Here is a 27,660-nt window from a genome sequence, read left to right as displayed (position 1 = left end):
GGAAAAAACACCCCTGTAGTGGTGGGATCCCCCCCAAAAAATACCTGAAAAAGAGAAAAACTCCTCTTGAGAGGGGCCTGAAGACCCTGGAAGGCCCTGGAAGAGGGACAAGATCCCCTCCTGTGCTGGGGCCTCCCCGAGCCGGGAACTCTCCCGTTCCTGCACTCGGGGGAGCCCCGAACGACGGCGGCTCCTGGGCTGAGCCCCCCTCAGCCGGGGCTGCGGGGGGAACTGGGGGGGCTGGGACGGGGCCTGGGGCTCCTGGGGTGAACTGGGGGACCCTCAGTGCTCCCACCTCCCCCTGTTCCCCTGTCCCGCCCCGTTCCCATTGTTCCCCCAAAGCTCCGCTGCCCCCAGCTCGGTTTGGGGGGGACCCAGCCCTTTCCCATCGTGTCCCGGCCCGGCCCCGCTCACCCGAGGGCTCCGAACCACGCCCAGGGACAGAGGAGGGACAGAGGAGGAGGAAGAGGAGGGACAGAGGAGGAGGAAGAGGAGGAGCAGGAGGAGGAAGAGCTGGAGCAGGCAGAGGAGGCTCCACCTGCGCTCCCCGCTCTCTGCATCTGCAGCTCCTTCGGGACCATCGCCCCCCATCCCGCAGGTGCCCGGGGAGGGGGAGCTCGCCCCAAATACCCCGGGGCTCCCTGGCTTTGGGGTTTTTGGGGGGGATGTTTGGGGATGGCAGGGCTCCAGAGCCGAGCCGCAGATGCCCCTCGGGGGCACCCCGGGGGTCCCCGGGAGGTGTTTTTGGGGGGTCCCGGTGGCGGTGGCGGCAGAGCCCCGGCAAAGGGGCCGGGGGGATGCGGGTCCGGCATGGCCGGGAAAGGGGTTCGGGGCTCCCGGTGCCGGCAGTAGCTGCTCCCAGCATTGCCCAGTTGCTCACCCCGTGTGGCTCCAGTTTCCTCTGCGCCCCACGATAAGCCAAATCACTCCCAGTCATTCCCTATTAGAGTACAATTTGTCTCCATTTTATCCCATTTTTCCACATTTCTATCCAACTTTCCCGCATTTTTATCCCATTTCTTTCCCATTTTTGCTCAATTTTTTCTAATTTTTATCCCATTTTCATACCATTTCCCCCATTTTTATCCTATTTTTTATTTTTCCCCAATCTTTTCCCCATTTTTTTTCCCTCAATTTTTCCCTTTTTTATCTCATTTTCCTCCTTTTTTACCATTTTTTCTGATTTTTTTCTTATTTTTCTTCCATTTTTACTCAAATCGTTCCCCATGCTTTCCTATTTTTTCCCACTTTTTTCCTTTTTTAATCTATTTATTCCACATTTCTCCATTTTATCTCTTTTTGCTCCATTTTCTCCCAGTTTTTTCCCCATGTTGTCTCCTCTTTTCCCCATTTTCTTCCATTTTTTCCCCCATGTTTTCCTCATTTTTACCATTTTTATTCCCATTTTTCTCCCAGTTTCCTCCATTATTTTCTCCTATTTTAATTCTGGTTTTATCTCATTTTCCCACAGTTTTATCCCCATTTTCTTCCATTTCTTTCTCCCATTTTTCCCAATTTTTCCTCCATTTCCATCACATTTTCCCCAATTTTTTCCCTATTTTTATCTTATTTTTTCCCTATTTTTATCTCATTTTTTCCCTATTTTTATCCCATTTTGGCTTGATTTTCCCCCATTTTTCCTTTCGTTTTTCTCTCTTTTCCCCCATTTTTTTCTAGTTTTTCCCAACTTTTCCCCATTTTTCCTCCATTTCCCCCTATCTTCCCCATTTAATTATCCCAAAAATTGAAATTTGTTGGGGGGAGATTTGAAATTTTGGGGGGGGGAAATAGAAATTTTGGCAGGAAAAAAGGGTGTTTTGGGGGCAAAACTCCATGAATTTGAATCACAGCTTTCCCATGATTTTCCATGATATTTCCATGATCTCCAGCTGGAAGGAGGCGTGGGATTCATCTGAACATTCTGGAAGCTGGAAGAGGACCAGGCCATCAACCTTCCTGAAAATCTGGACCAGCTCATCTGCAATTCCACCTTTCTCCACTCCCCGGATTCCCAGGTCTGGAAATTCTTCTACAACCTCCCAGGTAGGCAATTCCCAAAATTCCATAGAAAAATGGGATAGGGGTATTTCATCCTGTTTTTTTCCTGATTTTTCCCAGTTTTTTTCCCCATTTTTTCCCTGCTTTTTCCTGATTTATCCAGATTATTTTTCTCTTTCTTTTCCTCACTTTGTCCCTGATTTTTCCCATTTTTTCCCTAATATTTTTTCCAATTTTTTCACTCTTTTTTCCCCCATTTTTTCCTTATTTTTTCTGTTTTTTCTTGTTTTTTTCTGGGTTTTTTTTCTGATTTTTTCCCTTCTTTCTTTTGCCAATTTTTTCTTTTTTTTTTTTCCCAGTTTTTGCTCAAAATTCCCTGACTTTCCCAGGATTTTTCCCACATTTTCCCTCTTCTTTTTCCCAAAATTTTCTGTCTTTTTCCCAACTTTTTCTCCCATTTTTCCCTGATTTTTCCCATTTTTCCCCTGATTTTTCCCAATTTTTTCCCTGATTTTCCCCCAATTCTTTTTCTTTTTTCTGATATTTTTCTGATTTTTTCCCAGTTTTATTCTTTTTTTCTTTTCCTGATTTTTCCCTCATTGTTCACCATTTTTTTCGCATATTTTTCACATTTTTTTTCCTGATTTGCCCCAATTTTTCCCCATTTTTTTTCCTAATTTTTCCTGATTTTTGCCTGTTCATTTCCTAAATATTTTCTGGCTTTTTCCCAATTTTTTTCCATTTTTCCAAGGTTTTTTCCCCCAGTTTCTTTTCATCATTTTTCCCTTGTTTTACCTTTTTTTTCCCAATTTTTTCCTCCATTTTTTTTCCTGATTTCCCACATTTTTTCCTGATATTTCACTCTTCTTTTCACAATCTTTTCCTGTTTATTCCCCAATTGTTTCATAATTTTCCCCTGATTTTTACATGTATTTCCTATTTTTTTTTACTGATTTTTCCTGATTTTTTCCAGGTTTCTTTCCTCTCTCTTTGCTCAAATTTTCCCAATTTTTTCCCAAATTTTTTCCTGATTTTACCCTTTTTCATTCCAAAGTTTTTCTGGTTTTCCCCTTTTTTTTTTTCCTGATTTTTTCATTATTTTTTTCTGATATTTTCCAGACTTTTTTATCTTTTTCCATGATTTCCCCTGATCTTTCTTTTTTTTCACATTTTTTTCTAATTTTTTCCCAATGCTTTTCCTGATTTTTTTGCAAGCTCTCTCAAACATTTCTGGTTTTTCCTTGATTTTTACAATTTTCTTCCCAATTTTTTCCTGATTTTTCCCGATTTTTCACAATTTTTTTAATGCCTATCCCATTTTTTCTGATTTTTCTCTCTTCCTTTCCCAAATTTTTTCTAGCTTTTTCCCAACTTCTTCTCAAATGTCCCTAATTGTTTGCCTTATTTTCCCACAATTTTTTCACAATTTTTTCCCATTTTTTTTAGATTTTATTTATCTTTTTTTTCCTGTTTTTCCCTGATTTTTCCAATTTCTTTCCCAGTTTTTCTTCTGATTTTCTCGGGCTTTTTCCCTGATTTTTTTCCCCTTTTTTCCTGATTTTTCCTTCTTTTCCTATTTTTTCCTGATTTTTTTCCCCATTTTTCCTGATTTTTCCCAATTTTTTCCACTTTCTTTTCCTTGAGTTTACTCTTTGTTTTTCCCCAAATTTTTCCTGGTTTTCCCAAATTTTTTGTCAAATTTTTCTGGTTTTCCCCAAATTTTTCCCAATTTTTTCATGATTTTTATGCCATTATTTTGATTTCACCGTGATTTTTTTTTTCTGTTTTTTTCCCTGATTTTTCCCTGATGTTTTCCTTTAATTTATCCTGGTTTTTTCCCCCATTTTTTCCCCAATTTTCCAGTTTCCTTCATACTCCCAGTCTAATCCCAGGAACTCCCAGTCACTTACAGTCTAATCCCAGTCACTCCCAGGATGAGGCCAGTGGCCCCCAGTTGCTCCCTGGCAGTGCCAGTGTGACCCCAGTAGCCTCCAGTGTGATCCCTGGGACTCCCTGTCTCTCCCAGTATATCCCAGTCAGCCCCAGCATGCTCCCAGTCATTCCCACTTCCTCCCAGTCGCTTTCAGCATGATTCCAGTTGTTCCCAGCCACTCCCAGTGAATCCCAGTATGATTCCAGTTACCCTCAGTGGGATCCCAGTCTCAGCCAGCAGGGACCCAGCTGCTCCCACTGTGATCCCAGTATGTTCCCAGTTGCTGCTAGAATAGTTCCAGTTGTTCCTAGTTCCTACCAGTGTGATCCCAGTTGTCCCTAGAATAGTCCCAGTCCATCTCAGCATGGTCCCACTCACACCCAGTTTCTCCCAGGGTGGTCCCAGCTCTTCCCAATGTGGATCCATTAACCCCACTATGATTGCAGACCTTCCAGTATATCCCAGTTGCCCCTGTAAGGTTTTAGTTACTTCAGAATGATCCCTGTCTTTCCCAGTGGCTCCCTGTTTCTCCCACTGTGATCCCAGTTGTGGTCTCAGTTCCCTCAGCATGGTTCCAGTACCTTCCAGTTGATCCCAGTTGCTCCCAATGTGTCCACATTTTCCTCCCAACATGGGCCCAATAGCTCCCAGTAACCCCCAGTCGGGTTCCATTCACACCCACTGTAATCCCAGTGGTTCCCAGTGCTATCCCTGTAGGAGCCATTGTCACTCCCAGTATGGTTCCAGTCACTTCCAGGATGATCCCAGTCACTCCCACTACAATCGCAGTCACTCCCAGTATGAGCTGTTGTACCAGACACTTCCAGTATAGTTCCAGTCACTTCCAGATCATCCCAGTATGGTTCCAGTTATGGCCAGAGTGACTCCCTGTCTCTCCCAGGGTTGGCCCAGTTGCTCCCATTCATCTCCAGCATGGTTCCAGTCCCAGCCAGCACCTTTGTAGTCACCCCCAGTATGATCCCAGCTAGTTCCAGTAGGATCCCAGTATGACCCCAGCATGGGCACAGCTGTTGCCATGATTATCCACTGTAGTTCCCATTGCTGCCATTTACCTGCACTTGTCTCTCTCCCAGTCTATCCCAGTTGCTCACAGTCACTCCCAGTCACTCTGATGCAGTCCCAGTTGCTGCCAGTGTGGTCCCAGTCTTACCCAGCATGGCCCAGTTGCTCCCACTGTGATCCCAGTAGGATCCCAGCTGTCCCCAGCATGGTTCCCATTGTTCCCAGTGTTATTTCAATCCCCCCAGTATGGTCACAGACACCCCCAGTATATCTCAGCTACCATCAGCATGCGTCTTGTGCTCATTCCCAAGGATTCCCAGTTGCCCCAGTAAGGTTCCAGTATCATTCCAGTACAAACCAGTCCCTGCCAGTGCTGCAACTCCTGGGATCCCCCAGCCCTCTCTGTGTTCCCCGGTCCCACATCTCCCCAGAGGAGCCCCAAGGGCTGGCAGTCCCCAGCCAGGGTCCCCAGCCAGCCCCAGGTTGGATCTGCAGCCCCCAATTTTCCCAGTTTCCCTCTCCTTTTCCCCGGGCCGGGTTCCCCCCGTCCCCAGCGGGTGGGAGCAGCGGAGAGCCCCGCGCTGCCCATCCCGACCTGTCCCGGCTCCATCCCCGCTCCTGCCGTGGGCTGTGAGGGGTTTGGGAACGGGGCACCGAGGGTGTCACTGCTCCTGGGGGAGGAGGAGGAGGGATGGAAGAGGAGGGATGAAGAAGGAGAGCAAGAAGAAATGGCAGTAGGAGAAGAAGGTGGGGATAGGGAGGAGGAACGGGAGGAAGAGGAGGAACAAAGGAAGATCAAGGAAAGGAGAAGGAACCACGAGGTCGAGCACTCCCTGAATTCACAGCCCCCACCTGTGAGATCATCACCCCCATCCCACAGGTGCCTGGGGAGTGGGAGCTCGGCCCAGATATCCTGGGGGATCCCTGGGTTGGGTTATTTCCTGGAAGATGTTTGGAGAATGAAGAACTCCAAAGCTGGGTGGAAAATCCCTCTTGGGGGCACTTAAGGGGGTCCAGCATCCCTAAGTGGGGAGATGGGAACAGGAAGAACTTTTCAGATTCCTGGCACTCCCAGCAGCCTGGGGAGGGCAAGGACTGAGCAGACAGGGGGACCTCTTGTACAAGCGTGACCCCAAGCAGCTGGGATAGGGAGGAACCCCTGAACAGCAAAGGGGAGAGACCAGAGTTGGGGAACTCCTGGGAGACATTTTCAGGACTGAATCTTGGTGTTTGGGGGATTTATATGGGCACCAGCTGCCTAGTGACTTCTAAAGGTGGACTTGGAGAGAGGAAACCCCTTAATCCAATGTCCTCATGCATTATATTTTTCCCCAAACCAGGATTTCCCATTCCCAAATCTTGGCTGGATGGAGAAGGAGGCTGTGAGGAAGAGGAAGATGCCCCAGGACACCCAGGCAGGTGAGGAGGAAGTCAGTGCCCCTTTCCCCCTCTCTCCTGCTCCATCTCCCAGCCCAGCCTGGCCCCCGGCTGCAGGACAACCCCGCTGCCGACGCCGTCCTGCCGGGGACGCACTGGGGGGATCTCCTTCCCCTTCCCTCTGGCACGGAGGCAAATCCCATCCTCTCCTTGTCCTTCCTCCCCCAGACAAGGAGCTGAGGATGGAGACCAGGAAGAACAAATCCCCACAGCAGAACCTCATGGAAGAGGCCATTTTGAGTGGCTCCACGGCACAGGAATCCAACGGGGAGGAAAAGCCATGGAGTTCCCACAGGAGGAGAGGCTCCAAACCCATCCCAGGGTGCTCTGAGGAGGAAAGACCCACCCTGTGCCGGGAAGGTGGCCGGGGATCCAGCCAGGGCTCTGAGCTGGTGGTCCATGAGCAGCTTCAGGATGGGGAGAAGCCCTACAAGTGCTTGGAGTGTGGGAAGAGCTTCAGCTTCAACTCCCAACTCATCATCCACCAGCGCATCCACACTGGGGAGAGGCCCTACGAGTGTCCCCAGTGTGAGAAGAAATTTCAGACCAGCTCCCATCTCCTCAAGCACCAGCGGATTCACAGTGAGCAGAGGCCCTTCCGCTGCCCTGACTGTGGGGAGGGATTCAAGCGAAACTTCACCCTCATCACCCACCGGCGCATCCACACTGGGGAGAGGCCCTATGAGTGTGGGGAATGTGGGAAGAGCTTCAGCCACAGGTCCAGCCTCATCTGCCACCAGAGGACCCACACTGGTGAACGGCCCTATCAGTGTGGGGAGTGTGCAATGACCTTCAACCGGAGGTTCCAATTGACCATCCACCAGATGATCCACACTGGGGAGAGGCCCTATGAGTGCTCCGAGTGCGGGAAGAGGTTTCAGACCAGTTCAAATCTCCTCAAGCACCAGCGGATTCACACGGATGAGAGGCCCTTCTGCTGCCCTGACTGTGGGGAGGGCTTCAAGCGCAACTTCACCCTCATCACCCACCAGCGCATCCACACAGGGGAGAGGCCCTACGAGTGTGGGGAATGTGGGAAGAGCTTCAGCCAGAGCTCCAGCCTCATTACCCACAAACGCATCCACACTGGGGAGAGGCCCTACGAGTGTCCCCAGTGTGGGAAGAGCTTCTCCAGGAGCTCTCACTTGACCAGACACCAACAGAAGCACCAGTAAGGGAAGCCCTGTGAGTGCCCCAAGTGCAGAAAGAGCTTCGTGTGGTGCTCCAGCTTTATTCCCCATCAGAGGACCCACGTTGGGCAGAGCCCTGATGACCTCTGTTTCCACTGATCTGCATTGGGAAGACACTGGGCTGGTGGTGCTTTTGTTTCAGTCCTAATTTTCTTTTAATTCATCTTCATCCCTTTAAAATAGACAAAATCGGGGTAAAAATGAGCAAATTCATCCAAGACCTTTAAAGCCTTTCTTTTTACTAGAGCTTCAAGGGAAACTGGGGTTCAAGGATATACTTGGGAGGATTTGGGGTTTGTGGGGGTATTTGGTGTAGTTGTCTCCATTTCTTAGCACTCATAGAGATGAGAGGCTTCAATGTCACCTCAAAACCACTCAGTGCCACTGAATGCTACTCAATCCCACCCCAAAATTATTCAATTCCACAGCCCCTCAGGGTGTGATGCCTTAAGTTTTAGCTTTCATATTTTTCATATTCTGAATTACGTAGGTTAGGAGTTTTGAACTTCATATTAATTGTTAGTGTCAGGAAAATTAATCCATGAACACCGGAGGTTTATGTCCAAAAAGGAGACTGGGGAGTCCTTTTACTTCATTCAAATAAAGAGAGAGGCCATGGGGCATTCCCCTGGGGTCTCTCCAATTTTTGGAGGGCGCAGCCTCCCTGTTATCCTAATTCCCGGCCATATGTCCCTTCTCTGTTTCCCCATAGGCTGAGGGACTTGAGAGGTACAGACTTCCCGGAACGTCTGATGCCTGGGATAGCACCACCCCCCCCACCCCGCCAATGCATAATCCTCTTCTTAATTCTTAACCATTGTGGAATTTGATGGTGTTTCCCCAGTGTTTCTTTCATCTTTCAGTTGAATCCATCCCATTGTTTCTGTTCTCTCTCAGTGATAGTTTCATTTTATCAGCAGACCCACAGCTTGTTTGTAAAGCCAAGTGTTGCGCTATTGGGAACGGCGAGAAGCACAGCACAGACTCTCTTGTGAGCTGTACAGGAAAGCCTAAGGTGTATTACCTCAGATCTTCTTTAATAGACTGATACATGAAAGTACAGAAAGGTAAAACTCTTATTGGTCTTACTGGAACTAACACATCACCATCATTGGTCATTGGGGTTCACCACCCATCGATCTTCTTTCGCAAGAAAGCAAGAAACTGACAAACAGCACCTGCAAGGCTGTCTTCTATCTCTGAGGATTGTTTTAATTCCTTCTTAGGATTTCTCAGGCGACACTGAGAAAATTATGCAGCCTGCTTTTCTGCAGGCACTGTGCTCCCTGTTTGTGCTCATATTTAACATGCATAATTCCCTCTTTTTGTTTTAAAAATAAAAAGCAGTGTTTGTAATCTCCTGCTGGGCCCCTGCAGGAAAGAGAACAAACACAGCACAAGAGGTCTCCTTTTTGTTTTAAAAATAAAAAGCAGTGTTTGTAATCTCCTGCTGGGCCCCTGCAGGAAAGAGAACAAACATAGCACAAGAGGTCTCCTTTTTGTTTTAAAAATAAAAAGCAGTGTTTGTAATCTCCTGCTGGGCCCCTGCAGGAAAGAGAGCAAACACAGCACAAGAGGTCTCCTTTCAGTTACCAACAGAACATTGAATGGACACTGATTTAGAATGATCAGGGAGATTTTCTGGCATGTTACCGAATTCTTGATAAGTATTGTTTTTCTTGCAAAGAACTGATGGTTGACTCTAATACAACTAGTTAACACACAGCAAACAAAACGTCGTCAGTCTGCTCAGAACTGACAGTCATAGGGAAGAATGCTCACTCTCTGCTTGTAGAAGGACCATCTGAATGATCATTGGTACCTTGATCATCATCCAAGGGCCACCTGTTGGCTGCTTTCTGCCCTTGGTGTTGCACATCAGAGCCAATGCACCTTGCAGGTATCCACTGTATCCCAGTATCTGTGGAAACGCATGCATACCCATGACCCCAGGTGATGAGCTCACACAGGCCTTGCCACTTGTTAGTGGTTAGGTGTCTCACCCAAACTTTCGCTCGAGGCAGGTGCACCTCGCTTGAGGATTGCAGTGAAAGAAAATGATTCAAAATGACAGGATTATCAGAATATTTTTGCACTGTGAGATTATTGATTATATAAATGTTAGCGTTCAGGAACACACATAATCATGAAGGATTATATGAAGGTGCTTTATTAAAGAGCTCTGGGTGTCAGGGGTACACATACCCAAATCTGACCCGACCCGATTTTGAGTTGAACATCTTTTATACTCTATCATTATATAACTTACGTATTAATTATTAAACTTACATTGTTTTATTGTATGCATTGTTTTTACCCAAGCATGGATTTCTTGTGATCCCCCCCAGCCCCCTAACATTGTTCTTCATGTTCTTTAAACAATAATTATATCTAATCATATCTAACAATTGTATCATGAACATCTACTGATTACACAGGTGCAGTTTGACCTGATCTTTAGCAAGCACAAGGCTTAACATTTCCCAGGGCCTACTTTTCCCAGGCTTGCCAAACCTAACTTTCTTTCTAAGTCCCTGTCATGAGGTGACTTTACCTTTAAGGTGGTTGTGAGAGCTAAGGAAGTTGAAGTTGCTGGGGACTGAAAGGAGTCCCTTCTCCTGACCAATTATTGGTCATTACTGGGAATTGACAGCAATTTTAACCATTGAAAAGGGAGATCAACTTGTGAACCCTACCTTAAGATGTAAAGTCAGAGCACTCTTAGGCTCTTTGTTTTCTGGCTGTGAAAGGTAACAGAACTCCAGGCCTCCCGTTCCCTGACCGCCCATGCGGCTGGGCGGGGGCTGGGCTGAGCTGCCATGTCTCCCGGTCAGGAGATGGGGGCTTGTGGGGAGCTTTCCCCGGGCTCTGGCCGGGCCAAGCCAATCTCTGCCTCAGCTGCAGGTTTTGCTGTGACTAAATTTACTAGAGACTGCCGAGTGAAGAAAGAAAGGGGCTCTGAACCTGCGGCGAGCTGAGGCGGTGACTACACTTTCCAGAGCAGCCATGAAGAATCTTCTATCGAAGACAACTCCAGCCGCTGCTCCAGCAGAGATCACAGAACCACCTACAAAAGCCTGGGCAAGATTTTAACCCTTTCATTACCCAGATGAGACTTGCAGATTAATCTTTTTATCCAGAGAAAGAAAAAGAGAGTAATCAACATGTAAAGAGACTTCATAAAACTATCGGAGACAGTAAGAAAATAATTAAGTTTCAGAAGGGGTAGAGAATAAGAAAATGCTTTATGAGCTGAAATACCTTTCTCTTGAGGCTATGGGAATGGACAATAAGGTCTTGAAAAAACTCCTTCAATTCATGGCACAGTATATGAGCAGGAATGGAGTGTTCAAAGTGTGAATTTTGAGTAAAAAGTAGAGTGATTGTGGTGCGGTGAGGTGCTGGAACAGGGTGAAGCGAAAATTTGAGGCCTCGAGAGCCAATGAGAAAACTGTTTTCCAGTAGAGCTCACAAGGACAGATGAAGAAGACTTTTGCCTTTGAATAACTCATCCTTTAAATGCCATCCCTAGACTCATGGCCCATACACACCTCAGAGTGATGTGAAATGGGAGGAGTGAGCTCTGATAGCAGCATTTCTGGGCAGCTGACATCAGGGCAATAGAAAACTATAGCAGAAATAGTTTTCTTGTGAGAAACTCTATAGATTAGCAGAAAGAGACTTCTGTTTCTCTACAAAGACTGATAAAAAGACTCTAGCGAAAATAGGGACTGTTCTGGACACCAAAGTTCCAAGGTTCTTTGGTCTCTGTGTTGTCATGTGAACAAAAGAATGGTGGGTAGTAGGGGATAAAAGGAGTTTTCTGGAAGTTTATTCTGGTGTTCTTATTCTTATATTTTGTCAATAAACTTTCTTTATTCCTTTTAAGTTTTAAACCTGTTTTGCTCTTGTTCTAATCCGTATCTCACTGCAAAAAATAAGTAATTTTTTTGTTAGTTTCTGGTTTAAAACCACGACACTGCATTACCAGCTTGCTGCTGTGCAGATGCTGCCACCACCCAAAGCAAGGCCCTGTGTCCCTGAAGGGACCCGCCCTGCTCTGTGGCCTGGACTGAAGGTGGGTCCCTCCTGCCAGGGCAGGGCCCAGCACAGCTCTTCTGTTCCAATAAAGAGATGGAGCTCTCACCCCAGTGTCTGGCTGGTACCACCAGCAAAGCCCACACAGCACCAGCCCTGGCTGAGCTCCATGTCCAGGAGCAGGCAGGGCTGACCACGGTGCGGGCAGGCAGGAGCCAGGCAGGGGCTGCTGTGACCAGAGGCAGGGCCCCGAGGGGCTGGGGGAGTCTGTGTTGAGCATCCCTGGGATGAGGGCACATTTCCTTCAGTGGCATCACCTGGGCCTGGACCTCCTCCAGTGCCGTGCCCAGGAAAAGAGGCAACCATCAAGAGCATCTCCTGGGACACTGCCTGACCAGCAATGTCAGCAGGCAAAACCAAGGTTTTGTTTAGCAATGACCCTTTGATGAAGTCAAAGATTCACAGTCAGAGCAGTCCTCTAGTACAGATGGGAGTACACTTGGGGCAGACATCTAAGGCCATGAGGTCACAGAAGGCTCTGGGGTGACAGCAGGCTGAGGTGACAGCAGGCTCTGAGGTCACAGAGGTCCCAGAGCCCCGTGGTTGCCCAGCACCACAAGGACCGAGCAGTCAGTCCTTGACCACGACTGTTGTGGCAGCAGCGGCGGCGGCAGCAGCGGTGCTGACATTGGGACAGCGGTGTCAGGACAGTGGTGGCAGCAAGAGCTGCAGGACTGGCAGTGGGCAAGGCACCATGGCCTTTGCTCTGCGCCTCCTCCTCCTGCTCCTCCTGGCAGTGGCCCTGCCTGACAGGGCTGCCCAGGCTGCTCCGTGGCGAGCAGGGCGAGCAGGTGAGCCGGCGGCCTCAGTCCCCTTTCCCAGGACAGTGCTCCCTTCTCCCTGGGAAGTGTTGGGGATGGTTTTCCCCAGGGCTTAAGGGAGGGTTTTCTCTGTGGGAGGGACAGAGGCCTCAGGGGCCCTGGGCTGGTCCCACTGCCCCTCCAGGGATGTTGCACAGGGCCTGCAAAGAGGGTGGAGAGTGACCAGAGCCAGCCCAGAGCTCCCCAGGCCCCTCTGCAGCTTTGGCCATGTCCATTGACATCTGGCTCCCACGGCCTTACCTGAGCCCCTTGCAGTGCCCAGTTCCCTAAGGCAGAAGGGGGTCCCAGCACAGCATGGAATGGTTCTGATTTGTGCTCCCTTCCAGATGAGGGTGGTAGGAAGGCTTCTCCAGCAGCTTGGCTTCATGAAGATTTTCTGCCTCTGGAGCCCCATGCAGGTATGTTCTCACTGTCACAACAAGGAATAATCATTGACAACGTGGCAGGAACCAGGTGACAGAAGATTCTGTGGCTGTTGAGTTACAGGTGTGTCTGCAGCGAGGACATTTCAAGCTCCTTTTCTGGTTGCTACACGCAAGCCCAGCTCCCATCGCAGGGGTGAGTGGTGTGTCCCTGCTGATCCCACAGGCTGAGCCCTGGTTCTGTGGGATCCATTCATCTGAAATGGAAATACTTTCTGTTAAGATCCTCCTAGAGGGAGGAACAAACCTACAGGACACAAGATGTTGAGTGATCTGGAGAGACGCCGTAGTGGGTCCATGTCCCTCAGCCTTCTCCTGAGACTCAGCAGCCGGGGGCTTTCTCTGTACATCTGGACACGCCATGCCCGGCACAGCAGGAAGGGATCCATGGCAGCCTTGCTGCCCCTCTGCTGCTTTCACAGCCTGCAGGGCTGTTTCCCAGCCTGGCCTGGATGCAGCTTCTCCCCAGCCTCTGCAGGAAGGCATTTGGCATCAGCTGACAGGGAGCCCAAACTGCAGCACGGGCCATGCACACCTGAAATCCCCTGCAATTTCCCAGTCTTGTGGTAGATGTGGCTGGCCTGGCTCCAAAGTTTGGATGCCTTCCTGAAACTTATCCATATCTTTGACAACTATTGCCTCCTGAAGATGCCACCTTCATGTTGGGGAACAAACAGCCCCACCTGATGCATGTATCCCTCTTCCTTTCTCCAGAGATGAACCCAAAGGCTGTGCTGAAGGCAGCGTTTCCCAGAGGAAGCAGTGGCCCATGGGCAGCCTCTGCTGCAGGAAGGGAGGCCATGCCAGGCACAGTCACAGTCCCAGGAGGTAATTGCTGTGCCTCTGGGCCTGAGCCCTGCTGAGGCTTGAGCTGCCATCTCTGCTGCTTGGCAGTGCAGACACAGCCCGGACAAGACCGGCACAGCCCAGTGGAATTATCCCCAGCAGGCTCAGGGCACTCGGCTACTGAGCAGTCCTGCTGGGGTCCCTCCATGGGAGACAGGTCCCAAATCCTGGCAGCAGCTGCAAAGGGGTGCCCATGGTGGGGAATAGGCAGAGGGGGAGGGCAAGGCTCCACTGTATCCTGAAAGAACCTGGCTCTATCCCTATGGGATGGGAGAGCTGTCCCAGCAGAACGTGGGCAGGAGGGAGGGAGGGCCTGAGGGACAGTTGTGGCACTGCCTGCTGTAGTTCTTCCCCACTGCTTTTACAATTCTTTCAGCTGTGGCAGAGAGAGGGCCCCAGTGGGGCCTGGGCTGCTCCAGCCACCTCTCCCAGGGATGCTGCACAGGGCCTGCAAAGAGGGTGGAGAGTGACCAGGAGCCAGCCCAGAGCCCCCAGGCCCCTCTGCAGCTGTGGCCATGTCCACTGACATCTGGCACCCACAGCCTTAGCACGGCTCCTTTGCACTGCCCCGTTCCCTAAGGTAGAAGGGGATCTCAGCGCACCATGGAAACTGTTCTGATCTGTGCTCCCTTCTAGATTTGGAATACAACCTCAATTATTTGGAAGTGCTACTGAATGATACTTTGAATATCTTGGAGAATGCTGGAGGCAAGTTCTTCTATTCCCTTTACTGACAGAACACAAAATGACAAGGTGGCAAGAGCTCACTCATGTGCTATATCTCTTAACATAATCTCAGGCTTGATGGGCTCTGGAAACCTCGCCCTGCTCCCTTCTAGAGCCCTGAGGGATCCCACAGGTCACTACCAGTGGGAAGAAGGAGCATTTAGCTGTCAATCTTCTTCCCGTGTACAATGCCAGTGTCTCCTTCCATGTGCTCTGTGCAGCCACGGAGAAGAGCAGAGAGGGAAGGGGCCGGGCCCAGGGCTGTGCCCTGGGGCTGTGCCTTGCATGGCTCCTTTGCCAGCCCCAGGGAGCCTGAGGGTCTCCTACAGAGCCACGAGAGCTGTTCTGTCCTACCTCTTTTTCAGCCAAACCTCTTGCTGAAGGTGATCTGGCTTCCCAACCCACGCCCAGGACTGAGGCACTGGAAGATGGTGAGGGTAGGTGAAGGCCTTTCCCCCTGGGAGAGCTGCCAGCTCAGAGCCCAAGGCTTGGCCAGGACAGCATCGCTGCAGGTGCCAGGACAGAGCCATGCACGTGTGTGCCCTCGCCCTGTGTGATCCTCTCACCACTCCTGAGGCTCAGTGCTGCCTGTTCAAATCAGAAGAGATGACAGAAGCTTCTGTGGCTGTTGAGTTACAGGTGTGTCTGCAGGGAGGACTTTCCCAGCTCCTGGGTTGGTTGCTGCACACAAGCCTGGCTCCCATGGCAGGGGTGAGTGGTGTGTCCCTGCAGACCCCACAGGCTGAGCATTTGCATTCTGGGATCCATTCCTGTGAAATGGAATTATTTTGCTCTAAGGTCCTTCAAGAGGAAATACCAAAGCTACAGGAGTTATAAAACCCCATGAGCCATCCAAACCCATGAGGCAAATGCTGAAGAAAATTCTGCAGGAAGGACAAGGTGGGTCCATGTCCCTCAGCCTTCTCCTGAGACTCAGCAGCCAGGGGCTTTCTCTGCACATCTGCACACGCAGTGCCCAACACAGCAGGAAGGGATCCATGGCAGCCTCACTGCCCTGCTGCTGCTTTCAAGCCCTGCAGGGCTGTTCTCCCCAGCCTCTGCAGGAAGGCATTTGTCATCAGCTGACAGGATTCCCAAAGTGCAGCATAGGCCATGCCCACACTGAGATCTTGTAGTATTCCCCAGTGTCCGGGTAGACCAAAAATGGCAGCTGTTTGGAGAAGGGAGGGCCCTGGCCAATCCCAAAAGTTTATATGATATCCTGGTCCTTAACCAAGTCTTTGAGAAGCATTGCCTCCTGAAGATGCCACCTCCCCAGTGGGGAATGCTGCCATCTGATCCAACTGTCCCTTTCTGCAGAAGTGGATGGAGAGGCTGTGCTGAAGGCAGCGTTTCCCAGAGGAAGCAGTGGCTCATGGGCAGCCTCTGCTGCAGGAAGGGAGGCCATGCCAGGCACAGTCACAGGAGGTAATTGCTGTGCCTCTGGGCCTGAGCCCTGCTGAGGCTTGAGCTGCCATCTCTGCTGCTGGGGAGCGCCCACCCTTCAGGGATGTTGCACAGGGCATGGAAAGAGTGTTGAGAGTGACCAGGAGCCAGCCCAGAGCATTCCAGACCCCTCTACAGCTTTGGCCATGTCCATTGACATCTGGCTCCCATGGTCTCACCCAACCCCCTGGCAGTGCCCAGTTCCCTAAGGCTGAAGGGGATCCCAGCACACCATGGAATGGTTCTGATCTGTGCTCCCTTCCAGATGAGTTTCCTGGGATGGCTTCTCCATTAGATTGGCTGCATAAAGTTTTGAAGCCCTTGGAGCCTCCTGCAGGTATGTTCTCAGTGTCCCATCGAGGAATAATCATTGACAACCTGGTAGGAACCAGGTGACAGAAGCTTCTGTGGCTGTTGAGTTACAGGTGTGTCTGCAGGGAGGACTTTCCCAGCTCCTTTGCTGATCACTGCCCGCAAGCCCGGCTCCCATCGCAGGGGTGAGTGGTGTGTCCCTGCCGTACCCACAGGCTGAGCATTGCTTTTCTGGGATCCATTCCTGAGAAATGGAACTATTTTTTGTTAAGGTCCTCCGAGAGGGAAGAACAAAGCCACAGGACAGAAAGAATCACTTGAGTCACACCACATCCTGAAAGAAATAGAGAAGGAACTGCTCAAAGGGCGTGGTGGGTGCATTTCCCTCAGCCTTTCCTGAGATGCAGCAGTCAGGGGCTTTCTCTGGACATGCCATGCCCTGCACCATGGGAAGGGATCCATGGCAGCCTCGCTGCCCTGCTGCTGCTTTCAAGCCCTGCAGGGCTGTTTCCCAGCCTCTGTTTCTGCCCAGCCTCTGCAGGAAGGCATTTGGCATCAGCAGGCAGGCTGCCCAAACTGCACCATGGCCCATGCACACCTTGAGATCCTCTGCAACTTCCTGGTCTCTGAGCAGATCAGGAGAGGTGGTGGTTTGGACAAGAGAGAGCCTGGGCCTTTTCCTGATCCTCTTCCATGTCTTTGACAAGCACTGCCTCCTGAAGAGGCCACTTCCCTGCTATGTAATGGTTCCATCTGATCCAGCTGTGCCTCTTCCTTTCTCAAGGGATGGACAGAGAGGCTCTATGGAAGGCGGCATTTCCTGAAGGAAGGGAGGCAATTGCAGGCACGGGCCCAGGCACAGGAGGTAATTGCTGTGCTGGGCTCAGCCCTCGGTGGGGCTGTGTGCCAGCAGCTCTTCCCACAGGGCCTCTCCTTGCACGGTCCAGCCAAAGCTGGAGGTGCCTCGGCTTCCAGGCCTCTGGAGCTCATTCCCAGCCCCTGGGAATCGGGATTCCTGCACCAGTGTCCATCCCACTGCAGCTGCTCCCAGAGTTGGCCCTAAGCATCCAGAGGCCCAAGGCACAGGAGCAGCCCCGAGTGGGAGCCCTGCTGCGATCCCAGGGCCACAGCCAGCCCTGGCTCCCAACTGGGCAGGGGCTGCACTGGCCCCTGACAGGGCCTGGCTCTGTCCCCTTGGGCTGGGGGAGCTGTCATAGAGCAGGGAGGGTCAGGGGTGGCAGTGGCTGCTCAGGGATGGGTTTGGCCCGTGGCCCTGGAAGGAGCCACTGCCCAAGCAGCTGTGCTGTCCCTAGGTCCCCCTCTCAGCTTTCTGGGTTTTATTGTGTGGCACAGCCTGTGCCAAGGGCTGGCAAGGTGCCTGCAGGCCCCAGCTCTGGGGGAAACAGGGAATATCCTGGACATACCCACCATGCTGCCAGCTCAGCAGTGGAGCACAGCACAGGCCTCACGCTGCCCATTGCTCCCACAGATGCAGCCGGCACAACACGTGTTCCCAATTCCCAGAAGGGCATCGGAAGAGATTTCTGTCAGGGAACACGCTGTTGGCTAGAATTAATGGCAGGCCTGCTTTGTTTGGTGCTTGTCTTCATTTTATGCTGTGTTGGAATCTGGTATGTCTGGAAGACAAAACGGTGAGTGTTTCGTTCATTTTTCCCTCAAACAGCTTCTTTTGAAAGTCTGTTGTAGAAAAGAAACATTCCCAGTGAAGCTGCTGTGGACTTGTGGATAGTCCTTGGTTGCCCAAAACACTCTGCTGAGAGTTCTGCTGCTGCCCAGACCTTTCATTGGCCTCTTAATTGCTGGGCCTTGTCCTGGGGAGCCCGCTGGGGCTGCAGCCAGTGCTGGCTGCCACTGAGGCTGCCTGGCCAAGAGCAGCCCCAGGAGCAGCGGGCAGAGGCAAAGCAAGGTGGGCAGGAGAAAGAGCGGGGACGAGATTGCCCTTGACAGGCAGAGGTGCTCTGGGGCCCGCTCCTGGCCAGGGACCCTGCCCAGAGCCATCCCCTGCTCTCCAGGGCCTTGAGGGGCAGCTGTCCAGCTGGGCCAAGCTGTGCCAGCAGCTCCAGCCGTGCTGGGGAGCCTTGGCAGCTCTGGGCCCTGCTGTGCAGGAGGGTCCCTGTGTGCCAGCAGCAGCTGGGGGCCTCAGCCACTTTCTTTCTCTACAGGAGCGCCTCTGCACCTCCAGATGTCTGGCCAAACAGCTCAGTGTTGTGAAAAACGAGGTTCACATATTTTTCTTATAGAATTTAAAGGTTTAATAAAAAGATGATTCGGAGCTAAAAATAAAGTACATAGATACGGCCAGGTGTCTCTGCATTCAGCCAAGAGAGCACACCTTACTAACAAAGGATTGTCCCTTAAAAACAGAATCCTACTACATATCCATAAATTCTCATGCATATTCATACATTCTTCTTAGGATCTTTGGTGTTCTTCTGTTTAGTTTTCTCTTGCCCCCTTCCCAATAGATCAATCTTCTTGGCGCCAACGAGATTTACATTCCCTGATAACAGAAATGCAATAAATTCCTCCCCCAGAGTTCTGGTCACTGCTGTCTTCATCTGGGTAAGATAGTTTCTGAATGTAGGGGGCATCTCCAGCTATCTTTTGCAGTCTTTGGGTTATACAAACTAAAGTAGTTTTTGTTTTAATACTATGCTGTAATAAATTAATCTATGAGTAAAAATTCGTAAAGGGTATAAATAAAATGTATATATATGTGATTCCAATGGCATAAAATACAACATGTAGTGGGAATAAGTCCTTCTCCGGATCTGGTCGTGATTCTCCTCCAAGAGGCAACAGATTGCAGCCAAACACCCAGATAACGATCACAAGCAGGCACATCAGCCCAGGCCATCGAACAAACAAAAGAACGGGCCCAGACGAGATATCGCCGGACCTGAGCACCTCCGCCCTGCCCGCCTGTGTTGGAGAAGTAGAAAAAAAACTAGACAAAGGAAGAGGAGCCAGCCGAGATAAGCCATCGGCTCCAGGATGGGTCCCACCACTCCACCCTAATGGCCCGGACCAAAATGATATCAAAAAGACATCCTGGACCTCTTTACATATGAGGAGCCTCTGCCCAGCGTCTATTGACTCTATTCTCCGGTGCCAGGAAATCTATTCTTCGAACAATCAAGAACCTCTTAGCGAAGGGTGCCTGCTTGGAATTTGGCCTCGGGACACAAACTTCCTATAAAAACCCAGGCCAAGTGACTCTCAGGCGTGGATTTGGGAGCACCTATACCTTGTGTATAGACCCTGTCCACCCAGCGCTGCGCTGCTTATTTTATTGTTGTTTTTTCTCGTTGTTCGAATTTATTATTGTTTTATAATAAATTTCTCTTTTATATAACCCGAAATTGCCTTTGCATTTATAACACAATGCTTTGATAGGCTTCTAATTCCCCAGAAGGGATTGATCCCCTTTTCTGCACATTCGTAAAGGTTATATCCTTCATGATGAATGCACCCTTTTTCCCTCTTCTCTAAGGACCAATATTGGTTGGGCTCTTGGGGAACTCATTTAATTCCTAGATTCTTCATTATAAGATATCTTTTGCATGCCATCCGCCCCACCAGGGTTCTATATCTTTTTCCAGTTTGTAGAATACAGTCTTCCCCAATTACCTTAGCCTTTAATTCCCATTTTTCCCTTCTCCTATACCCTGGTGTTCTTTGGTTTTCCCCAGTTCGTTTTATGCTTAAAATTTCTCGAGGTTTTAAGCTAATTCCCTCCCAGGGCCAAATATCAGACATTTTAGTACTCCCACATACCCAACAATCAGTTATATTTAATTCCTTGCTGATCTTTTCAACTGAATCAATGAACAAGTTCTTCCCACTCAAATTTTCCTATTCTTCATTTCCCACGCTCATGTCCACTCTTTTCTCCTTTACCACATCAGGTTCACCTTTTACTGGTTCGTTCTTTTCAAAGCACAGCCAAGTATCCCTCATGGGGCAGTCTCCCAAAAGACATTCTCTAAAAGTGGCTGTATTTCTGGTAATCCAATATGTTTTTCCGTTTTCTTGGCATTCTTCTAATTGTGATTTGTTGTAACAAGAAGGACTCAAATTTGTGTGGACCCTTACCAGGGACCCTAGATTTTCCCCATCATACAAGGGATAATAACATTTCATGCAAGAGTCTGTCCCCATGGCATTGGTGAGGTGCATTGCTATCACCAGACCTACCATGAGACTTGTGATGATCCTTTTAGGCTCCCTCCTGTCCGTGACTCCCAAGAGGTCAGCAGGAACCATGTTTGATCTCCCCTGGTCTTGCCTCTTGGGGTTTTCCTCACACTTTTTTGGGAGTCTGGGTCCAAGGCTTACAGCTTTATTATTTTTTTTGTCCTTCTCCTTTTTACTGTTGTCGGTTTTGGTCTTGGGAAAAGTTGCCCAGGGAGGGATATAGTCTTGGCTAGGAAATTGGAGCCTTATTCGGGGGGGAGGGGAGGGTTATTTTACTTTTTAAAATAATAATAATAATAATATAGTTACAAGTTAAGCACAACTGGAAAACACTTTAACATTAGTTCACAAACTTTAAAGAAACACTTAACCACAAATGTTGCAGCCAAGAGAACACTTAACAACAACTGTTGTAATTCCAGTTCCTGGTTGGGGACTTTAGTCTCTGGGTTTCCTTCTTAAGGTTATTTTCAAGTCCTTGGTGTTGGGGACAACAGTCCAGTTAGAGGGATCTTTTTCGGAGTTTACTTCCCCATCTGGTGGTGCCACTGGTCCTTTAACTCAAGTCACGTGTGTCCACCCTTTTCCCCGGGTTCTCACAGCCGTATGTGTGGTGAGTTGAACTTGGTAGGGTCCTTCAAACTTTGGAGTGAGAGGAGAGTTAGCCCAAGATTTTACCAATACCCAATCCCCAGGGTTGATATGGTGTGTGTCTACCTCAAAGGGAGGAGTTTGAGGGAGATACCCTTTTTTCCTGAGGTTTTCTAAAGTTTTAACAACAGTTTCCAAATACCTCCTTGAGGTTTCCTCCCCTTCAGTATACTGGGCAGTGCTGTAAGGAGTAATTAGGAAGGGGAGTCCAAATAACATTTCATAGGGGGATACCCCTAAATCTGCTCGAGGTTGGGTTCTTATATGTAATAAAGCCAAAGGGAAACATTTTATCCAATCTAATTTAGTCTCCAGAGTCAGCTTGGTTAAGGTTGTTTTTATGGTCTTATTCATGCGTTCTACCCGACTGGAGCTCTGGGGATGCCATGGGGTGTGTAACCTCCACTTTATCCCCAGGGCTTCAGTGGTTTCCTGGAGGACACGGGCAGTGAAATGGGGGCCTTGGTCCGAGTCTATGTTATTGATTAACCCATACCTGGGGACAATATGTTCCAAAAGTATTTTGACTACTACTCTCGCTGTTTCATTCCAAGAGGGAAAAGCCTCTGGCCAATGGGTCAGGTGATCTACGATCACTAGCAGGTGTTTGTATCCCTGTGCTAGAGGCATTTCTGTGAAATCAATTTACACATTTTGGAAGGGTCTCTCCGCTAGTTCCCTCCCCCCTGGTACGGGTTTCGTCATCACTCGTTGGTTTACCCTTTGACACATTACACAGCCCTGAGTGATGGCCTTTGCTATATCATAAACCCCTATGCAGATGTTCTCCCTCAAGGAGTGGACACATAGACCCTGCGTCCCCCACTGTGTCAATTTGTGTATTTCATCCAATACCCTGCTATTGCAGTCCGCAACTCCAGGATCTCGTTCAGAGAAGCAGCAGGATTCTGGGAACCAGCATCAAACACCAACCGAGACGGGCTCCCGTTCATGAAACCATTTATTCAGCATGGGAACAAAGTCAGGTCCAGAACAGAGAGCCCCGAACAGAGGCACAGCATGGGCTTTTGAGGGACAGAACCCCCGAGGGTTTCCACCTTTGAGGGTGGAGTTCAGGGTCAGGGAGCAGTAGAAGCACACCAAGGGAGAACCCCTCAGGGACGCAAACCCAATCAGAACTCCTGGGCTGCCCTTCTCAAGGGGTTTGGGGTGGGATAATGTAACTCTTTGTCTCCCCTGAGGCTGCTGCCACACCACTATAATATTTTTTCCCCTGATCTATCATGCTGAGCACCATGCAAGGCCATAGAGAGGTCAAGACAACCTCTGTTTTTAAACTCTGCCCTGCAGCTATTCCTTACGGTGCTGTCAGCAGGGAAGACATTTTGTCTTCTAAAACCTTACCTCTGATAGTTTTTCCCATCTGAAAACTATCTGGGCCAGGGGCAACACCCAGGGACCTGCCCTGCCTGGGGGAACCTATACCTGGATCTTATAACTAAGTATCAGAAACAAGGGCACACACTCTGTATTCTAGACTCCAACATTTTATTCTTATTCTTAATTTTCCATGTTTTAAGTACTACTATGTCTTCATCTACTTCAGCTTCTACCTCTTCTTCCTAATATTCCTATTCTTATTCTTTATCATTTTTTGGTTTCTGGAGGGTCTTATGCAGGTTTTAGTGGGGGGGTGGGGTGTTGGGGGTTGGGGTTTTTTTCTTTCCTACTACTACTTTCTAAACACAACTTTCTTTTCTTTTGTTAGAATTGTGTGTGTTGCAGTCCAGCAGGCCGCCGTCGTGTCCTGGGAGCAACACCTCCTGTCTGTGTCCATTCCTCATGGCCAAAGTGCCACAGGATCAGCATGGAGTCCTTTACTGAGGAGAGGAAATGGCCTTGGAGTCCAGCAGGGAGGAGCTGGAGCCAGTGTCCCTGCAAAGGGCCAAGAGCCGTGTGGCTGTGGCCCTCGGGGACCCGGTGCAGGGGTGCCGCTGGCAGTGCCAGGCTGCAGCTGGGAGCCGATGACTTTCCAGGTGCCTTCCTGGCCGGACGATGGGCCGGGATGCGGCGCTGAGCCCCGGCAGCGAGGGTCCCCCTTTGGGTGACGCTTTGGGCGACGCTTTGGGCTGCCGTGTGCCCTCGGGGAGCTGCCCCAGGGGTGCTGCAGAGCGGCCGGGGCCGGCTCGGCCCACAGGGCCAGCGCAGGCCGGGGCAGCCCGTGCGGCTCCCTTGGGGCGCGGGGCAGGCCGCAGGGCAGCCGCCATCTGCAGCCCGGCGCTGCTGGCAGCGGGCGCTGATCCTGTGGCTGTGCCGCCAGGCAGGGGCAGCAGAACAGCCCCCGCAGCCCCTGCAGCCCCCGCAGCCCCCGCAGCACCTGCAGCGCCCACCTCAAGAGCGAGCGGCCTTTCCTGTGGGGAAGCAGCTGCCCAGGAGAAGAGACATCTTCCACCGTGGCTTGGGCTGCCAGAGGGCCAGGCCCGGCACAGAGTTGCTCTTGCGGGCACAGCTCGGGCTCCTGGCACTCCACCCAAGCTTCTCGAGGGACAGGCAGCAGGATTCCCTCTCGGGCTAAATCTGCCAGTCTCTGCTGCCTGGCCTCTTCTCCTTCCTCGTGCAGCTCCAGGACGCTCACCTCACCCCAGTCATCGTCCTCCCGCTGCCAGGCCTTGAGCTGGCTGCACAGGATGTCGCAGTATTCCCTGCTGTCCTGAGCCAGCTCTCCATCACTGTCATCATCCCAGCTGGACCTGGAGGATTTTCTCTTTGCTTTGCCTCCAGTCACCTCCTGGCCATCCTGGCACAGCTCTTGCTTGCGGCAAGCTTCCCAGCCCAAGAGTGCCCGGCGGCTCGTGCCTTCTCCTGGGGACAGCCGCTGCTCAGGAGATTCTTCCCAATCTGAGAATTCCTGACAGTGATCGCTGTCCGCCTGCCACGGCTCCTGCTCCCTGCACTCGCCCCACTCGGAGACAACTGGGGAGGGCTCTTGCTCCCTGCCCTCATCCCAGTCCCGCAAATGCCAGTAGCTCCCCCATACTTGGACCAGCTCTTGCTCAAGGCCTTCATCTCACTCAGAGAGCTCCTGGCAGCTCTGGGCTTCTCCTGGGGACAGCTGTGGCTCAGTGCAGGCTTCCCCTGGAGTCCCTTGCTGGAACTTGTTCATTTCTCCTCAGCAGAGCTCTGGCTCTGGCTCTTCCTCAGCGCAGGACTCCACGGCTCCTCTCCTCCCTCTGCTTGCCCTCTCAGCCTCCTCCTGCTGCTCCCTCAAGGCCTGGGCTCTCTGTGAGCCGGGCCAGGGCCTGGGGGGCTGGGACTTGGGCTTCGCCTTCTCCTCCTCCGTGCCTGCAGTCCTCTGGTGCACACAGGTACCTGGACACAGCCACTGTCCTGGGACTGACCCGGGCCCCACAAGCCCTTTATATACCCCCCAGCCGGGGCGGGGCTCTGCCATGGACTTTGGGCACCGCAAGGTCCCGCGTCACCACGGGCCCTGACGCACCGTGCCTGTGTCACAAAGGCCACCCCAGCACCCCGTGCCTGTGTCACAAAGGCCATCGCAGCACCCCGTGCCTGTGTCACAAAGGCCACCCTGGCACCCCGTGCCTGTGTCACAAAGGGCACCCTGGCACCCCGTGCCTGTGTCACAAAGGCCACCCCGGCACCCCGTGCCTGTGTCACAAAGGCCACCCCGGCACCCCATGCCTGTGTCACAAAGGCCACCCCAGCACCCTGTGCCTGTGTCACAAAGGCCACCCCGGCACCCCTTCAACAGCCCAAGGCACCAGGAGCGGCCTGGAGCAGCCCAGGCCTTGGGGGATTGCAGCCCCTTCTTCTGAGCCGCTCCTTCAAATGATCAGGAGTGGCTGGGGCCAAGTGAAGGTGCAAAAGGAGACCGTGTGTGTCTTCGTTTGAAAGACAGGGGCCTGCTAAGGGAGGCAGGAGGCTCCTTTGCAATGGAAAATGTAAACCCCCTCCCTCCCAATTATTATCCCTTTGAAAGGCACTCTCTGGCAAAGATAGGAGGACAGGAAGAACAGTTTGTGCTGCTTTTGCATGAATTGCTATTTGGTGAGCAGGGAAGAAGCCCCCCATGGAAATGATTTTACTGAGAGGAGCTGCTAAGCGAGAGCTGCCCCTGTGCCAAGCAAAATCCAAGAGCTGGCTAGCTGTGGGAACTGACTACCTATTAAAGCATTTAAAAAGCTGGATCCACCTCGGTGAGACTGACATTTTGCAGACAGGCAAGCCAGGGAAATCTCTCTCTTGCTTCCACCTTTGAGGAGGTACCCGGCTGCCGGTCGGGCCGGGCCCCGCTGCACTGCGGCCCTTGCAGTTGTGCTGACAGTGGCCGCAACAATCCTTAAAGCTTCAGGGTCCCCTGACACCCGGGCAACCGAGGAGGAAATTAAAGGAGCGGGTTCGCTGGAGTCCCCAAAACCAACTGGAATAGGAAAATCAAGTAGGGATGAGGCCCATAAAGCCTGCTCAGCACAGGAGCAAAGTGCAAAGACCAGGCCTAGGGGCAGACACAACAATATCTAGGGGAGGTGTGAGGGTGCAGTCTGAGGGCATGGGTCCAGACACAGACTGGGGTTAGAAAGATGCAAAATACTGTGACGAATTGCAACCAATCGGGGGAGAGATACAGGAAGATTCTAGAAACATAACTTTCAGTGGGGTGACTTGATGAACGTATGAATTGCCATCAAGCCTTTGGCAAGTGCTTCCCAAGGCTTGAACTCAAAGCCTGCTGCTTCAGGGCTGAAGTCTTTCTGGCCCTGTGTCCCAGAAGGGCTGAATCGCACAGGCTCGGCCTGGCGGGGCCGGGCTGGCCCCAGCAGTGACTGGGTGGGGACGGGAGGCTGCGGGACCCCGGCTGAGGCTGGGCCGGACCACGGCTGCTCACACCTTGCCGAGCCTAAGCCGTGCCCCGCTGCCGGCCCCGCTGAGCTGGAGTCCGCTGGGCTCCGGGAGGAGCTCCGGGTGGGTCCAGGCCCCCTCGGCCATGGCCTGTGCAGCACATGGTAATTGAAAGAAATTGGCCAGGAGACAAAACTCCTGTTTGATGAATTTATTAGGATTCAGCTCTTGGGGTGGGGTGGGGGGGCCTGAGGGGTTGCTTGCACCACAGCCATTCCCACACTGTCAGCTCCAAAGAGGAGACACAATTCAGCTTTGCAGCACACACTGCAGAGCTGGGGCTTCCATCCTCATGAGAGTAGCCAGGGACCTGTTGTTCTGGTTTGCTGTCTAGGGCTGTCAGTCCTTTCCGGTCCTCTTTAGGTCATGGTGATGCAGGAAGATGGTTTCTAAGCAGGTTTAGTTGATGCAGGGAGATGATCTTGCATCATAGCTTGCTTGAATAAGTTTTCTTGTCCTTTTATTCCTCTGTTAGCTTATTGTTTTGGTGTCCTGCATGCCTTAGCTTGCATTTTACTCGGTTACACAGCTTCCTGGGAGTTTCTTTGTTCTAGTGTGGCACAGGGACCATGGGAGTTGCCTCCTTCTGTGGCATACCTTTCTAATGGGTTGCTTTTGTTAGTTGGATTTAGCCCCCATGGGAGCAGCTCTGTTACAAGGTAGCAGGGAAGTAAGGGAAAGGGTACAGGAATGTCTCATAAGAACCTTTAAAACACTTCAGAAACTGGTAAGTAATTAACATTACTAATAACCATCAGAGTAAACAAGGGGTACAAGGTTTACAAATGGGATAAGAACATTAACTGTACATAACTAAACACAGTATTTCATCCGGGGTGGATTTCTTGAGAGATTTTATTCATGACATGTGCCTGCAAGGATGCGGCACCTCTCTGAGCTGGGGGAGAGGCCAGGGCTGCACAGGGGGGATGTTGTTGGCAGCTCCATGAGGACGCTCTGGGACGCTGCCCTGGGGTGTCCAGCGCAGTGGGGATGGATCAGCCCCTGCTCTGCTGCTCCTTCCCGTCTCCCCCAGGGACCTTGCAGAGCCCCAGCCATGCTGTTTGCCCCCAGCCTGCCCACGGCCAGCCTGGGGCTGCTCACGGGGGTTTTCTGTGCTGAGCTTTGGCCTGGCCGTGTTCTTGAGAGAGCCTGGGCAAGGAGCCTGGAGCCCCCAGGCCCTGCCCTGAGGCGTCAGCGCTGCCCCAGCAGTGCCCATGGCCTGTCCCTGCTGCAGCCCCGGCACTGCCACCCCCAGGGCTGTGCCCGGCCCCGAGAGCACTCAGGCCCTGCAGCAACACCAGGGCCAGGAGGGCAGCGGGGCAGTGGCACGGGAGCAGCACTGGCAACACCAAGTGCTGCTGCTCCTGGCCACAGCTGCTGTGCCAGCACTGATCTGCCCCCAGCTCTGCACACAGACACTGCTGCTGCAGCTCCAGAGAAGGGAACAAAAGGGGCATCTCTGGAGAAAACTTTGCTGGGAGATCCTCTCGTTCATTGAAAGCCACCAAGAGCACAGCCCCTCATAGACACAGTCTGTGGCCACAGGGATGGTGGAGAGAAACAAAATGAGAAATGGCACAAACAATGACATTTCATTGTGGACAGGATTAAAAAAGGAAAACACAGAAAACCTCCAAAATTAAACCAACAGGAAG

At 51.2% G+C, this 27,660-nt stretch overlaps 1 protein-coding gene across 2 annotated transcripts; it reads left to right on the top strand.

The window, feature by feature from the left end:
* Positions 1-497: 497 nt before the first annotated feature.
* On the top strand, positions 498-11,469 carry LOC111921964 (uncharacterized). 2 transcript variants are annotated; one of them, XR_015281832.1, is made up of 5 exons: positions 498-598; positions 1,890-2,043; positions 6,295-6,373; positions 6,560-9,014; positions 9,103-11,469. XR_015281832.1 is itself a non-coding variant. In XM_086873227.1 (4 exons), exons 3-4 carry the CDS (start codon positions 6,322-6,324, stop codon positions 7,564-7,566), a joined length of 1,059 nt encoding a protein of 352 aa, XP_086729353.1. In that variant the 5' UTR covers positions 498-598; positions 1,890-2,043; positions 6,295-6,321; the 3' UTR covers positions 7,567-9,920. The 2 variants fall into 2 exon arrangements, 1 of the variants encoding a protein (XP_086729353.1); XM_086873227.1 differs by having other exon boundaries at positions 6,560-9,920.
* Positions 11,470-27,660: the final 16,191 nt, after the last annotated feature.

Source organism: Cyanistes caeruleus, unplaced genomic scaffold (assembly GCF_971803275.1).
Source record: "Cyanistes caeruleus unplaced genomic scaffold, bCyaCae1.hap1.1 HAP1_SCAFFOLD_89, whole genome shotgun sequence".
Taxonomy (NCBI): Eukaryota; Metazoa; Chordata; class Aves; order Passeriformes; family Paridae; genus Cyanistes; species Cyanistes caeruleus.
The sequence above is the reverse complement of the archived record's forward strand: the minus strand, read 5'-3'. Positions and strand labels throughout refer to the sequence as shown.

Excerpts from the sequence above, each read along its gene's own strand:
- LOC111921964 (XM_086873227.1), top strand. The coding sequence starts at position 6,322 with ATGGAGAAGGAGGCTGTGAGGAAGAGGAAGATGCCCCAGGACACCCAG. Across the intron at positions 6,374-6,559 it reads GCCCCAGGACACCCAGGCAG|ACAAGGAGCTGAGGATGGAG; the intron begins GTGAGGAGGAAG and ends TTCCTCCCCCAG.